Raw genomic sequence first — 17,288 nt, 5'->3', positions numbered from 1 at the left:
TGTTTGCCTATAGTTCTGCCTAGTTAATCAACATGAAGGGGTCACTACCTATTTGGTTACATCGTTCCATAAGTGGTCATGCCCGGTTAATCCACATTAGGAGACCATACGCATTTTAAGGATGGTTTTATTGAGTTGGTCTAGAATCCGCTTCCTACTGATTTTGCTGAATTGGTCTGAAATATTAGATTTTTGTGAATAGAAGTTGCTCAAAATTACGCTCGTGTTTGTAACTGGTAGAAAATTACGACAAACCTTACGAAAATTGACTTTGTTAAAATTCGTGAAGTAATGTTTGATCTTATTGATTGATTAACGTGGTTAAATGTGATTTTTTGTGCATAGTTGGTTCATTGAAATGTTAGTTGGTATTGATTATGGTTTTGTTGTAGGAAATTATTTTGAGGTATGTGAAAGATTGAATGACATATTGGTGCATCACTTATGTCAAGAGTTGTCTAGAACTCTATGTTTTCTTGCTAGGAATGCCATGAGAAATGCCAAAGTATAACAAAGAGTGAACTATGAATGGCTTGACCCCGTTTCAGGGTGCAGTCTAATATAAAATAAGAGGAAAGGATAATTGAACTATGATTTTTTTCGCTACTTCACTTTGTGATACCACTGAATTGGTTTATGAGTGCTTGTGTATGTATATTATTGATGTACAACATCTAGCTTGATTGTATGTGGTTGTCCAGTTACGACCTAACGTCACGTGTCAATCCTAAACGTGTCTCGAGATTGGGGTGTGACTGTATTACTCAATTTTTCTTTTACATTCTCATTTGGTTGAAGGAAAAAAAAAACAAGAAGAGGAAAATCAAAATCAGTAAAAAAAAATTTGCTTAAAATTTTGAAATAAAATTAAATTATCAGGGGAGGTTGTGGAGTTTTATTGACACACCCCGACCAAGGTCAAGACGTGCTGGCTGTCACGTGAGGGTAACGTAGCAAAATGTGCAACAAAAGAGATAATAAAAGAAAAGCGAATAAATAAAAAACCTAAAACCAAACTTATCTAAACTAAGATAATATAAGTGAGTGAAGGTGACCAAGCAAGTTATACAAATATCAGAGCATAGGTAAACAAAAGTGCAGTCGAACCAACTAAGTACTAATTATACTAACAAGGAAGAGATCCCTACTTATTTATAGAGATGTCAGAATCGCCGTGAAAGTCCTCGTGAGCCACCAAGGATGACTAGCTACCTAGAACATGGAGGGGCGCAAAACAGAAAATGTGAGTGGGCAAAAACAAAGCTTTTGAAAACACAGTTGTCTTTATAAACATACTAACCCCTCATTGTAAAACCTGTATAATTTCCCAGAAAATAACAACACGTAGGTACATAAGGATAATGCTTACAAGCAGTGAAAATAGAGGTATGCCATGTCAAGATGTTCAACCATAAAATGTGTAAGCCAGGTGATACGAATCAATGTAAAATAGTATGTCAGCCGAAGTCACCTAATGTGACCTATACGATTGAATCTATAGCTCATCAAGTTTGCCTGCACATGAGTCGAAACCACCTATTATGGTCTGTACGACAGAGTTGGGTGTAGATAAGTACGCTCAAGTGCTATGATCACGTGAAGGCTGTGCGAATAATCGCAGGTCACCTATGAGTTGGAACCACCTATTGTGGTCTGTACGACAGGGATGTGCACCAAACTTGGATCCAAGGTGAGCATATGGTGCGGGAGGTGAACATCACGTGAAGGACTATGTTCTGGCCAAGGCGGGAGCACTAACACCGCGGTGTAGGATAATGAGCTCAAAATGCATCAACTTATAACCACACACAACGCAACCAATACCATCATGATGTACTCACCTGAGCCTCTACAATCTCATCCAATACTATGCATAGCTATACTAATGCAATACTAACACATAATGCACACATGACATGGCATTTAAAACATATGTTCATTTAAAATAGTTTATGGGAATCATAAGCATATATACATATATATAGAAAAGAAAGCCCACTCATTAGTAAGTAGCAGGATCGTAGCCCCTAAGTCTCGCCTAACCACACTAGTCCTTCGAGTACGTCTCACCTATATGCGAAATAACTAATTTTACATTAATTTTAAAGCACATACACAAACCCTAGGAATAACTTCTCATACGTTGCTCAAATGGGATGTTTGTATATACCAACGTGACCTACTCAACAATACAAACACCCCGATATTTGTAGATTAATTTCCTGACATCTCACGCGCCGGCCAAGGCACGGCCACACGAGCTAGCCACGCGCAGGCACGTGCCTGGCACGCTGACGGAATCCCTAACGACGTTAGGGAATATTCCGTTTAAAAGGTAACGGAGTTACCTGACACTGTCGATATATTCCGTCAAAGTTGACGGAATATACTCCTCTTTATCCGGTGGCTTCGCCGGAATCCGCCGCCGGCCGTGGTATGTGCCGCTGGTTTCTGGAAAATCTTAAAACTTTAATATCTTCATCATTTTTCAACCAAATTCCATGAGTTTTATATGGAATTGAAGCTCTTAACTAGAAGAACACAATCTTACCTATTTGAGGTCCTAAAACCGACGAAAAGTGGTCGGAATAAGGCTTGGAACAACCGGCCAACCTGTAACTCCATGTTCTCGCCTATTCCAAAGTTCAAATTGCTCCAAAACCAATCTAGGGTCCCTATAAAATTGATTAGGACCCACTCGAGCCTTTAAACCTTAGAAAAAGACCACGATCCCGACGTAGAAAAATACACCTCGCCAGAGCTCGCGAGTTCTTGAATTTCCGACGTCTAGTCCTCGACCTAAAGGTACCAATGAGTTCGTGGGGTCAAGGTGAGTGCGATGGTAATGATTTCCAGTTCGATCTGTGATGTGTTGATGATGATTGTGAGGTAAAGGTGGCTCGAGTGTACGGAAGGAGAAGAAAGAAGAAGAAGGTCCGAGAGAAGAGAGAGAGTGAAGGTGTGTGCGTGCGTGATTGGGCAGAAGGAAAAAGGAGAAAGATTTTTAATTTAATTGGGCCAAAGAAATCATGAACTAAGGTGATTGGTGGGTAAGGTATAGCTAACCCATAAAAATATATTTCTACCCATTTACACACTCGTTTGTTCGTAACTTCTTCGTTACGAATTCGATTCGACCCTAGTTCACATTAGCACACTCATGGCGTCGAGTACAATTTAAGTACGATGGTAGAAATAATAATTTAAAACTACATGTGTACATCCACGTCACTAAACCACGAGGCATTGCCATCACTTTACACACTCGGGGAGAAAAATATATAATAATTCAGAACGGGTCGTCACATTTATCATAATAGATTTTGGTATAATTAAAAATGGATACATTTGTTATTTGCATATAAATTGTAATTTATTTTGAGACAACTTTCAAAGACCATTTTAAATAAGCGGACTCACATAATAGATAAGCAAAATTTGTGGAAAAATAGAGATTAACAAAATTTAAATAAGCGGACTCACATAATAGATGAGCAAAATCTGGGGACATTATCCTATTCCTATCCGTAAAGCTTTTGTTTTGTTTTGGTTGTCTTCCTACTTACTTTATTTGAAAAACCACTATTCAATTGAAATATTTTTTGTTTTGTTTTCCTTTTTTTTTTTTTTCCAATTGAAATATCTTTAGATTTAGGTTTTGAATCCTTGATTTTGAATGCTTTTGTTTTTTTTTTTTTTGGGACAAACCTTGACTTTGAATGCTTAGATATGAGTTCTGAGAGCATTTGCACCGAAAAATACATCAACTATTTACGTAAAAATACATACAAATTGATTTTGATTTTAAACTCATGCTAATTAAAATTTAATTGCTTTTGTGTCATGATTAATCTCTGTAGATGTTAAATGAACCTAGAAAAAAAAACTGATCCTCAGTACTTTCCTTAGTTACGGCCTCACAGCAGAAATGGTCAAATTATAAATAGGTACTGCTATCCACACACCTCTCCCAATTTTCACCCATTTGATAGAATGAATTAAAGATCTATGGCCAAAATTAACAGAGGTGTGTGGAAGGTAAAAATAGGTGTGTGAATAGCACTTTCTTACAAATAATTACAATTATCACAATCATAGTATCTGCATCATTTAACCTCTCTATATAAAAAAAAAAAAAAAAAGCTAGGTTTTACGTCTTGAGCCGGACAAAGACCAAATGCTAAGATGTATCCCAAACAATAACTTCCTTGCTTTGCTCCTCGTCAAAGGATGCCTCTTACGGTTTGAAAATATCACCATAATAAAAGCTACTGCTGACAGTTACCATTGATCCCATTTATTTATAAAGTCATCCCACATTTCTGTGGCAATTGACTCTCTCACTGATAAAGCAACATGTTCTTGTATCGAAGTAAGTAACTCTGTGTCAAGATTTTCATCGAGATCAGGCAATTCATCCATTTTTGTCCCTTCCGCACTCGAAAACAGCCAATCCTTTTTTGACATACGCCGGATGTAATTGTGTAGAACACACGCAGCTATAACTATATCCCTTTGAATATGAAATGCGTATTGAGGAGCAAGTTTGAGTATCGGAAACCTAGTCTTCAACAAATAAAAAGATCTCTGGATGACATTCCTAAGAGATGAGTGCCTGTGATTAAATAGCTCCCTTGCATTTCTAGGTAATTGATTTGCACCTCTATATTCATTAGCATGATACCTGACGCCTTGAAATGGGGCAATAAAGCCTTTCATATTTGCATATCCTGTGTCGACAAGGTAATATTTTCCTGCAAGATAAAATCATTGATAAAAGTAAGTTGTAGATGGCATTACAAAGTGCAATGTCATGATAAAGAAATAATGCTTACAGGCAGCATGTTACAGATAATATATCGAAGGCGCACCTTCAGGAATACGAGGGAAATTCTGATGCGGATCATCAAGGACTGCCTTCAACACACGGGCTCCTGCAGCTGAGCCTTCCCAGCCAGGATAAATGAATATAAACTGAAGGTCAAACGTGCAAGCTGCCAACACATTTTGTGAAAGAACACCTTTCTTATTTCGAAACCGGGATTGATCTTTGGCTGGGACATGGGCTGGAATGTGCATTCCACCAATGACTCCGAGACAATCCTAAGAATAGACAGATAATTTTGTTGCTATAAGATACAAATCCTAAAGTAGATAGTAACTAAAAGTAAATGGCAAAATAAATAAATAAATAAAGTGAGAAAAGTATGTAACTTGACTAAAACCTGGAAATATGGATAAAATCTAATGCTTCCATGGATTTCTGAAGGTCTGGTGGGGGTTGGTGTTTGTAGAAATTCGCGTGACAGTGACTTGACTGCCTTCAACACATTATTGAAATGACGGCTGATGGTTTCACCTGAATGATGAAATCGCTCTTGGATAACTCTGTTGCGTTCATTATGGCCAATAATATTCAAAAAGATTCCCAGCTGCTCCTCTATCATAACACCAGCAGTATCACGTAGCATTCCTCTTTGCCGGAGAATGTCACATAACTTGTGAAACACATGTTTATCCATCCGAAACATTTCCTGGAACACATCATCATGACCACTCAGGACTTCGGTCATAAATCCAGATGCTTTACTAGGTGACAGACCACGACAAGGTTGCCTGGTAATACTGTTATAATAATAGTAACCAGCAGCTGCTGCAGTTAGTTCCATCTCTTCCAATTCTAAGTCAAAATCATCCATGACAGCTGATGTATCTGCAAAATTAAAATTAAGATACTACACAAGACAATCACTTGAGCGGCGTGGCCAGCCTTCAAACAAAAACAATAAACCATCAAATGGAAACTAATTCCTCTAATTTCATAAAAATATAAAATAGAAATCCACTAAATACCCTCTAATGTCAATCCAAAAAATGACACAGCCGTAAAATAGAATGTCATACTAGTTACAATATCAACGGTTCGGAGTGAACTCAATACAACCCATAAGAATCTTTGACACTTCAACTACACATAAAATAAAAAGAAGGAATTCGATAATACTGCTCATCTATTCAATTAGAGGAAGCACTAAACTTGCGTTGCAACCACGGTAGTCGTTTCTCACTTCTAAGAGATATGAAAGTTTCTCTCGCATTGGAGTTCTCGAATAAATCCAATGCACAAAAGTAGATCTGCTGATCGATGCCTGACATGTCATCCAATACCTTTATGCATTTGCTTATAGAAAACCGTTCCTCGCTCTTCAATATTGCTGCTGCCCTCATTTTTGAAGCAGCAGCTATTTCGAGCATAGCATCCACTATAGCATCACCGGTAGCCTTGCGACTTCTCTTTCGACGACCTGAACTTGATGGTATCCCAGAATGATTCTTGTTTCCATCTTGCATGTTTGCATCGTCTCCAGAGCCAGAAGCATCCTCATCCACAAAATTCATTTGTGCACTAGGACCAATAGAGATGCTTCAACACTCAATTATATTAACAACTGAGAAGTTCTGATTTGAACTTTATTGTGTATTGTTTCCAGAATGACCAAAAACTCAAAAAGCCCAAAATCATTCCAATTCTACACTAAAAGAATATAACTTGTTTAGATATTAAAGCAGCAACCACATACAGATTTGATACACAGCCGTATACAGAGTAGGAAATGGATGAAAGTTCCACCCATCATCAACTTCTTCACAAAGCACAGTATAACATATCACTTTGATGAAGGATGAAACCATGAATCATTGATAGGCGAAACAACAACATATCTCAAACACCAACCGAAGACCAACCTTCAACTGAGTACTAACGACCAGATACACAGAATTTCTAGTCAAATCTTTCTTTTTGGACAATGGACAGCCAGGGTACCCTATATACAATACTGAATTCTTTTTTCTGTCAATCTTCTTCCACATTCATACCAATTTACACTTGTGGACCCACTCGGAAGGAATGACTTCAAAGTTCAAATATAGGGATTCGGTTAATAATAAAGGAGATGCAGATTTAACCGATTCCTGGTATATAGTTACATCAAATCCGTTTGAAATGTATTCTATCCATAATCCTTTCTTTAATATTACCACATCCTATTGACACCTAGTCTTCACAAGTTTCATTCGTATTTTTCCCATAAGACTGAACTTCCAAATAATGGTATCTTGCAAACACAAACAGAGCTCATGTAAGAGCACTTTGCAAAGTAACAGTTTGACATTCATTGTTATATAAGTTATATTTTTAGGTAAGCTAGGGAGACTAAATTTGTAGACCAAATTTTGCAAACTAAATGACATGGAAGTTGATAAGTGGATTGTTACACAAGTGTTGATTAACGTGCTTATTTCTTATTAGTGACACATCGTTTAGTTTGCAAATTTAGTCCACAAATTTAGTTTCTCTAGCATTACCCTATACTTTTAGGTTCAAATTGTATTATCACGAAACAACATTGAATAGAACTGTGATTCTATATTTACCGCTCTCACATTTTAAATTTAATTTAGCAGAAATTAAAATCTTACTCATTCACACAATGCCCATTTATTCTATCTTCCATCTAGAATGTGAGCTAGTTAGTAATTTTTCACACCACCAGTTAATACACTCTCCAACAACACACGAAGAATCAGCATGACATGTGGTTTTTGAGGTAAAAGTGTTCCAAGATTGAATGTTTAATGCAACAGAAAGTTGAACGAACAATAACACAAGGTAAACCTTTTACTCCATGAGTATGTCCTATGCGAAGAATTCAAAGTTAGCAAAATCATTACCATGTTATGGGTTGTTTAGTGCCCCAAATTACATTGATTACTCTTAAAATTGATTTTGCTTTCTCAGTCACTGTGTTGTGTAAAATCATTAACATTACTGCAAAGTTGAATATTTATGTTTTTCCCTATCCGATTTAAGATTTATATAGCATGTTGGATGACCTGGTAAAGATACAATTACAAACATGTAAGTTAGGTTAACATTCCTAACACAGTGCTGCACATGATATGAATATGATTCATTAATTCTCAAATACATTAAGTCATTAACAGCTAAGTGAAGAGAGATTAAAATATAATCACACCAAAAGAGGGTATTTACCACATACAGTCCATTGCATCAACTCAAATCGCACAGAAGGTTCATATATACACACAAAGATTTCAAATTCAAAAATCTTAACGAAATTCACACGAAAAATAAAAAATAAAAAGCCTTAACGATATAGCTGTTGGAAAAGCAAATCAATTTTTTCTTTTAAAATCTTACCCATAAAACCAAGGGCTGTGAAATTATTATCCTCTGGAGCCTGGAGCAGGGAGGAAAATCAGTCTGGTGACTGAGAGAGGTAGTACAGAATTTATGTATCACCAGCGCAACGAGGAAGATGAAAAAGCAAGGGAATCTTCGATGCCAAAATCAATAGTAAGAAAAGCTTGAAAAAACAGTTATAGCCCTTCGGGGAACCGAAGCGTTTACCTGGGTCTGAAAAGCTGCACGTCTGTTGGTGAAGAAGACAGGAGTTACTAGGCTGTGTTTTAGGATGGACATGGGCCCATCACGGCCCAATATGAAGGAAATGAGAAAAAGATTTTTTTTATTTATGTTTGTGGTTTTAAGAATCGGATCGAACAGTATATTCGATCCATAGTTTAAGCGACAAATACTGAACTGGATCGTGCCCGAAAATCGTATCAAATGCGAATTCTTCATGTAATGTTGGTGAGTGTAATAATGCTGATTCTTTGGTTCGATTCACGATTTCAGACTAGTGTCTCTCTTTTCTCAATGGCTACATATTAAAAACAGAGAGGTGGATTGTCTGCCCTTTTATTTTCATACTCTCTTCATGCTCTATGTACGCGGTTAAGCCACGTCAACATTTTATATTAATTTTTATAGAAATAATAAAACAAAAAGTAATAGGAATATAAATTATTGACGTAGCTTAACCGTGATCACACAAATAGAAGGACTTAGGAGAGTATGGAAATGGGAGGGCAGACAATCCACCTCCTAAAAACAGACATGATCTACTATTAATGCAATTTTTTGTATCCTTACAACTTTCAATAAAAATAACTAAGTAAAAAATAATTTTTGTAACCACACATCTATCAAGCAATAACATCGAGTTAATCATACTAAACACTCATTGAGGTTTATTGAGTTTTTACAAAACTTCTTCTCGTTTGAAATATTACACAAACCACCTCTCAAGTTTTAATTTACTTTCGTATAATCCGTTTAGTCAAAATTTGGCTTATAAATTTACTAATTTACCTTTGTCAATTACTTGAAACTAATACAGTAAAACTTTATGATTATATAAAAATTAAAATTCATTAAACGCTTTTAAAAAAAATGCGACTTCGAATTACATTATTACTAGCACATTCTGAGGCTAAGTCAACCCTTCTCCATAGTGTAGACAATATTGTTTGTTGAAAAAAAAAATTACTTAAAAAAAAAAAAGACAAGATGAAGACCATGTGGACAAAAACAAATTATAAAAAAAGAAGTTGTTCATCTTCTTCTTCTTCTTCTTCTTTTTTTTATTTTAAATTTTTTTTTTTAAGTATAGTATTTACAAATCTACTAAACATCATGTTAATTATATATATATATATATATATATATATATTAAAAGTAATCAAATGTCCAACATAACATGCATAGATAATATTACATATTCACAAAAATTTAAGGGGTGTGATATCCACACACCCAATTTTACTTCTCACACACCTTTTTAATTTTCGGTCATTGGATCGAATGAATTAAAGAAGATCAACGGATAGAAATTATTACGGGCCATGTGAGAAGTAAAATGGGGTGTGTGGATAGCACATTCCAAATTTAATAGCCTGCGATGAGTTTTTATGTTTTAAAATCATTGTATTATATTTATAACTTGGAGAAATTAGGTTCTCATCCTTCCTTTTGCTACTCCATTGATTAAAATCCTACTCCTTTTCAATTTTTGATCAAGGTCATTGGGTATTGATAACGTCATTAATTATTTCAATAATAAAATATTTTTTTATTTCTAAATATATTCATTTAATGTTAAAAATGTTACAATTAGTATATTTATATTTATGACTAAATTTTTTATCATATATTTTTAGTTTTAGTGTGACAGCCCATCCCGGATTATTCGTACCGTAGGTGTGAAATGACAGTTTTGCCCCTAGTGGTTTGTTTCATTGTGTGGTTGTTTTGGGAATTTGGTTGGCTGCATCTAGACCACACACACCCACATTCTCATTCTCATCTTCTGCCCTATCCCGTGTCTCTCTCTCCCTCTTCTTCTTCTTCTTCGTACGGACCAAGACCAAAACCTGTGAAAACGTTATGGATCGAAGTAGAAAACCATACCTTTGTGTTCGTGAGATTCATACGAGTTCAACCATACCAATTTCAGGTAAGGAAACCTTTGTTTTCACGTCGAACCCGAGATGTTCAATTCGGAGTACTGTTCATGCACACGTAAAATCGTGTGTTTTTGGGAATTTCAGGTTTAAAGGAAGCTTGGTGAGGTCCTTAGAAGCTCGGGGTGGTTCGTTTGAAGGTTTTGGACGTCGGGATCGTGAGTTGCAGGTTTGGCCGGAGTATCGTGGGTTTTTCCGGCGAGATTCCGTTGGTTTTAGGGCTCCAAAGTGGTAAGGTTTTGTTCTTTTTGTTGTAAGCTTCATTTTGGTACCAATTTTGTGGAATTTGGTTGAAAAATGAGTGAGAAACAAAGATTAGAAAATTTTCCAGTTTTCTGGCGATGGCGACGGCGCCGGAGGTTGGCCGGAGAAGAGGATGGAATATTCCGTCAATTTGGACAGAATATTCCTAACGGAGTTAGGTTAACTTTAACGGAATCTGTTAATTTTAACGGAATATTCCTGACGGCGTTAACTAACGCCGTCAGTGTGCCAGGCACGCACCTACGGGTGGGCGACACATGTGGCCATGCCTTGGCCGACGCGTGGGGGCGCGTGAAACATCGAAAAATTATTTTAAAAATATGGGGATGTTCGTGAGATTGAATAGATCACGTTGGTGTATTCATACACCCCATTTGAGCATTGTATGAAAAGTTATTACCTAATTTTGGTTACGTGCTTTAAATTAACGTTTTTATAGTTGTTTCGCATATAGGTGAGACCTATCCCGAGGACGAGCGCAGTCACTCGAGGTAAGGGGGTTACGACCCTTCTACATACCAGTGAGTGGACTTTTGGTTTTCCGTATATACCTATATACTTGTGGATTTTCCCAGAAAATGAAAAGAAATGTTTATATGTTTTACATGCCATGCTTTGCGTTTGCCTATTTCATTATGCATTAGTAGTTGCATATATGTATGTTTGGTGCTGCGGACGCACAGGTAAGTGTCAGGTAAGTTATGGTTTATGTTTGTGATTAATAGTGAGGTGAGATACGTAGAGAGCTCATAACTTGCACCCCCGGTGTTAGTGCTTCCGCCCAGAGTAAGACACAGTCCTTCACGTGATGTTCACTTCCCGTACCACACGCTCATCTCGGATCCAAGTTAGGTGCACAGTCATGTCGTACAAACCACTATAAGTGGTTCCGACTCGTAGGTGACCCGCGATTATTCGCCCAGTCTTCACATGATCGTAGCACTTGAGCGTATTTATTTACACCCAGTCCTGTTGTATAGACCACTTTAGGTGGTTCCGACTCGTGTGCAGGTATAGTTAGTAAGTTAGGGATTTGAGCTCTAGTTTCAGCTGTACAAGTCACGTTAGGTGACTCCGGCTGACAAATTACATTGCATTGATTGACATTACCTGGGTTACTTACATTTTATGCAGAGGCATTCGACATGGCATATTTCTGAGCATGTTTTCTATATATGTGTATATTCTATTTTCTGGGAAACTATACAAGTTTTATGGCAAGGGGTTAGAACTTTTGTTAATGAAATGATTTTGAAAAGCTTTGTTTTTGCCCACTCACACTTTCTTCTTTGCGCCCCTCCAGGTTCTAGTTGGATAGCTCTTTTGGTGGCTCACGAGGAATTCTCGGCATATCTGACAGATTATCACCAGTGTAGGACCACCTCTGGGTGTGTTTTAATTAGTGTTTGTTCCTCTGGACTGCACTAGGTTTTCCGTGCTCTGAATATTGTTTTTCACACTTACGCTTGCACATGTATGTTATCTACTCTGTGTGTAGCTTAGTTTTTATTGTTCGTACTTTATTATTATTCTGAGCTTCCGCACTGTGCACATGATTACGTCACCCTCACATGACTGCCAGCACGCTTTGATTTCGGTCGGGGTGTGTTAGTTTGGTATCAGAGCATAGGTTTGGCAGTCCTGTATTTTTATGAGTGTTCTAATTGTTTTGGTGTCTTCTGTCAGAACTATGCCTCCTCGTAGGGAACCACGTCGCTCTCCTGAGCCTAATTTCCCCGATGTAGCTCAATTGGGGGAAGCTATCGCTACCGCTATTCAATTAGCGCTCCGCCCTCCCCAGAAGACTCCTCTGGAGACTATGTACAATCTGAAGCTAGATAAGTTCCAGGGCCACGAGGGTTTTGAGGGAGCTGAGCGGTGGCTGGAACATATTGAAAAGACCTTTTGTGTATTGCATAATCAGGGGAATCTCCTTGTTGAGAAGAGGGTTGAGACGACATCTTGGTTCTTGGGTCAGGAATTTGCACCCTGGTGGGAGCAGGAGGTTCGTCGTTTGTCCCCGGAGGAAATGACTGACTGGGAGGTGTTTAGGCAATTGTTTTGGAAAAGATTCGTGCCTCCTGAGTACATTAATGGCAAAAAGCAGGAATTCACTAAGTTGAGGCAAGGGAAGTTGACGGCGAATGAGTATTATCAGAGGTTTACTGATTATCCCGTTATTATCCGGAGGTTACTGCCAATTCGGGGAAAATGCTTCGTCGTTTCCGTTTAGGTACTAAAAAGAAATGGCGTTCTATGACGACCACTACCCCTTGCCACTCCTACCAGGAGTTCTATGAGATTCTGTTGAGGATTGAGGATTCCGAGAACATGCCTAGCGAGAGTGAGGAGGAAGAAAAAGATGGCAACCAGAAGAAAGATGACAACGGCAAAGGTCAGGCATCTCTCGGACCTCCCAAAACCTAGAGTTTTAAGCGAGGTGGAACTAGCTCTAGTTCTTCCAGCGGTGGTTTTAGTGCCACTGGTCAGGTCGTGGTGGTAGATTTGCTGGGGGTACTAGAGGCCAGAGGCAAGGTGATGCTGGTAGAGGAAGGGCTCCGATTTACCGCAGGTGTAATAATCGGCATTTTGGAGAGTGCAGGAGAGGCAACGGTGGTTGTTTCACTTATGAGCAGATGGGACATCGAGCTGCAAAATTGTCCCCAGGGTCAGCAGAGGCCCCAACATTCTTTCTTGCCACCACATGCGCCGATCCAGCAGGTATCTGGCCCTGGTAGTTATGGTCAAACGGGTCGTGGTGGTGCCTATTATTATTAGGATGATGCCGTTCCTTATGCCCTAGGATAGTATCCGTATCCCCAGAATCCGTATTCTCAGAGTATGTACCCTCAATTTTCTGGTGGCTATATGCCGTATCCTACAGTTCTAGCGGGTGGATCTCAGTGGTACCAGGGAGGACAGCCTCAGCAGGGGAGATTGCTGCTAGTAGTGCGGGATCTTCAAGACAGTCTAATCAACCCAGTCAGGGGCGTAGTGTGCAGAGTCGTGATGGTCAGACTAATAGAGGTCGTGGTGGACGGCAGCAGACCCAGAGGCGTATTTACAATATCTCTCTACAGGATGCTTAAAATAATCCAGACTTAATCATGGGTACGTTAAATATCCTTGGTTATTTTGCTAGAGTATTGATTAACTGTGGTGCTACATATTCTGTTATTTCTCATACATTTGCTCAAGTGACGCAACCTTTCCCTACATCTCTAGGGTATGATTTAGAGTTTGCTATGCCTAGAGGGGAGAGATGTATTGTTGATTGTGTGTATCCAGGATGTCCAGTGATGGTGGAGGATGTAGTTATGCCAACTGACCTTATTCCGTTAGATATTGTTGATTTTGATGTGATTTTGGGCACAGATTGGTTGCATTTCAATCGTGCCAATATTGATTGTTATGGGAAAATAGTTACCTTCCATCGTCCTGGATTACCTGTGGTTACTTTTGTGGGTAAGCATAGTGGGGTGAGACATGGTGTTATTTCTGCTGTGCAAGCAAAAAAGTTGTTATCAAAGGGTTGCCAAGGATACTTAGCTCGTGTGGTGTTAAACGATGTTGCTCCTAGTAGTGTGGAGGATGTAAGAGTAGTCAAGCATTTTCCTGATGTTTTCCCTGACGATTTACCTGGGTTACCGCCAGACCGAGATGTGGAGTTCACCATTGATTTGCTTCCAGGTACTAATCCTATATCCTTGACTCCTTATCGTATGGCTCCTGCTGAGTTAAGGGAATTGAAAGTCCAGTTGCAGGAATTAGTGGATAAAGGTTTTATTCAGCCTAGTACATCACCTTAGGGAGCTCCAATGTTGTTTGTGAGGAAGAAAGACGGAAATTTGAGGCTATGTATTGATTACCGGCAATTAAATCGGGTAACGATTAAAAACCGTTATCCATTGCCGCGTATAGATGATTTGTTTGATCAGCTTCGAGGTGCTTGTGTATTTTCCAAGATTGACTTGAGGTCTGGTTATTATCAGTTGAAGATCAGTAGGGAGGATGTCGCTAAGACAGCTTTCAGGACTCGTTATGGTCATTACGAGTTTCTGGTAATGTCATTTGGATTGACGAATGCACCCGCATCTTTTATGGATTTGATGAACCGAGTATTCTAGCCGTATTTGGATAGGTTTGTCATCGTCTTCATTGACAACATTCTGGTGTACTCTAAGTCTAAATCTGAGCATGTTCGACATCTTACTTTGGTGTTGAAAAGATTGAGGGAACACCAACTGTATGCTAAGTTTAGCAAGTGTCAATTTTGGTTAGATCAAGTGGCATTTTTAGGACACATCATTTCTACTCAAGGTATTTTGATGGATCCTCAAAAGGTAGCAGCAGTGGAGAAGTGGGAGCAACCACAACCATCACTGAGGTGAGGAGTTTCCTTGGTTTAGCAGGGTATTACCGACGGTTTGTAAAGGATTTTTCTGTGATTGCTTTACCACTGACGAGGTTAACGAGGAAGGATGTTAAATTTGAGTGGGATGATAATTGTGAGCAGAGTTTTCAGCAGTTGAAGTATTGTTTCACTCATGCACCTGTTTTGGTACTTCCAGACGATAGTGGTAATTTCGAAGTCTATAGTGATGCTTCCTTAAATGGTCTGGGATGTGTGTTGATGCAGCATGGTAGGGTGATTGCTTATGCTTCACGACAATTAAAGCCTCATGAGTTGAATTACCCTACGCATGATTTGGAGTTAGTGGCCATTATCTTTACGGATCAAAAGAGTCTTCAATATCTTTCACGCAAAGGGATCTTAATCTTCGTCAGCGGATAATCACCAGTGTAGGTTTTCCGTTGGATAGCTCTTTTGGTGGCTCACGAGGAATTCTCGGCATATCTGATAGATTATCACCAGTGTAGGACCACCTCTAGGTGTGTTTTAATTAGTGTTTGTTCCTCTGGACTGCACTAGGTTTTCCGTGCTCTGAATATTGTTTTTCACACTTACGCTTGCACATGTATGTTATCTACTCTGTGTGTAGCTTGGTTTTTATTGTTCGTACTTTATTATTATTCTGAGAAAGGTGAAATATTGCTTTGATTTAAATGCTATTAATTTGTGTTAGGGAAATAAGTAAAATACTAAAGTTAATTCGTTGTAGTTATGTTTGAAGCTTTTGGAAAGCAAGACTTCAACTCTTCAAGCAAAAGAAACATGCATAATTCCCCAATGTATATAAGTCAAGATGGGCCCAGGCACTCCTTGGTCCCTTAATCCCTTCGCTAGTGAGCAATCACCTCCATCACCATCTCTTCTTTTCTCCATCACCACCACCACCAATTCAAACTTTGAACAAACTAAAAAACAATCTCTCTATCTCTTACCATGTGTAAAATGCTTATAATTTTACATATGTTGTAGGCCTATTTAACTGAGCTATCTAAGGGATTAGAGAAGGAGGGGGCCTATGGTAGTGAGAGAGAGGAGATAGAGATTTAATTGTGAGGTGTGGTGTTGTATCACCCCATTGTGCCTTTATTTATACTAGTAGGATAGGCAAAAACTTTACGTTTTAGGATTACAACTCTTAATAGGTAATCAACTCCTAATAGGAATATAAAAGATATTCTTAGATTTACTAGGATTTACACAATCACAATGCTATTCTAAATATGACTGCAACACTCCCCCTTGAGTGTGTAAATACTCAATAAACCACCGCATCAGATCTTCAGTAGAGAAGGTAGAACAATTGATAAAGTCATCGGCACAACGGGTAAACGCAAGTCTCAATTTCAAGAAAGTATGCATTTGTAGTAAAACTTACAAAACCTCGCTATGGTAAAACCCAAGGCATGGGGAAAACCCATAGACTAAGGAGAAAAGTGAGAAGTATGCATAATGTCTAAAACAAACGTCAAATAGGAAAAAGGTAGTGAACTCAACGGAGTATGATTATCCCAAGATGGGTGCCTCGTTAAAACCTCGTTAGGTAGCAAAAACCTAGTGGAAAAAAATGCTTCTAATCGTAGGAAAAAGAGTATATTAAGATCAAGCGAGTATGCTTCTGGATACTCCCCCTGAGTTAGACATAACTTCTAAATAAGAGAACTACAAGCGATTCAACTCAGATAATTTACGCGTACTAATTCCTTGGACGAGCTTCTGAAAAGTAAACTTGGCAATGACTTGGTGAACAGATCGGCCAGGTTGTCATGGGAACGGATTTGCTTGACTTCAATATTATGATGCTATTGTTGCTGGTGAGAGTAAAAGAACTTCGGCGTTATGTGCTTGGTGTTGTCTCCTTTGATGTATCCCCTCTTTAACTGTTCGATACATGTTGCATTGTCTTCAAAAATCATTGTAGGAAGGTTAACGACAGAAATAAGACCATTAGTACTTCGAATATGTTCCATAACTACTCTCAGCCAAAAGCACTCACGCAATGCTTCATGCAAAGCGAGAATCTCAACATGGTTTGAATAAATCGCAACTAGTGTTTGCTTGCTAGACTTCTAAGATATAGCGGTGTCTCCAACGGTAAAAACATAACCTGTTTGAGAACGTGCCCTATGTGGGTCAGACAGATATCCAGCATCTGCGTAACCAACAAGGCGATAATCATTTCACAACTAGTGTTTGTTTGGTAGACCTCTAAGATATAGTGGTG

At 38.5% G+C, this 17,288-nt stretch overlaps 1 protein-coding gene and 1 long non-coding RNA gene across 2 annotated transcripts; both read right to left on the bottom strand.

Annotated features, from left to right (window-relative positions):
- Positions 1-3,905: 3,905 nt before the first annotated feature.
- Positions 3,906-5,498, bottom strand: LOC103956188. The gene is made up of 3 exons (XM_009368136.3): positions 5,226-5,498; positions 4,872-5,103; positions 3,906-4,754 (listed from the first exon to the last, which is right to left on the bottom strand). Exons 1-3 carry the CDS (start codon positions 5,469-5,471, stop codon positions 4,282-4,284), a joined length of 951 nt encoding a protein of 316 aa, XP_009366411.2. The 5' UTR covers positions 5,472-5,498; the 3' UTR covers positions 3,906-4,281.
- Positions 5,499-5,828: 330 nt separating this feature from the next.
- On the bottom strand, positions 5,829-8,644 carry LOC125469919. Its single transcript, XR_007252214.1, has 2 exons — positions 8,225-8,644; positions 5,829-6,406 (listed from the first exon to the last, which is right to left on the bottom strand). It is a non-coding gene; the product is annotated as an uncharacterized LOC125469919 (long non-coding RNA).
- Between the last annotated feature and the right edge of the window lie 8,644 nt (positions 8,645-17,288).

Source organism: the organism of the source record quoted next, unplaced genomic scaffold (assembly GCF_019419815.1).
Source record: "Pyrus x bretschneideri cultivar Hongxiangsu unplaced genomic scaffold, Pyrus_bretschneideri_v1 Contig47, whole genome shotgun sequence".
Taxonomy (NCBI): domain Eukaryota; kingdom Viridiplantae; phylum Streptophyta; class Magnoliopsida; order Rosales; family Rosaceae; genus Pyrus; species Pyrus x bretschneideri.
Note: the sequence above shows the minus strand (reverse complement) of the source record. Positions and strands in the feature narration are given on the sequence as shown.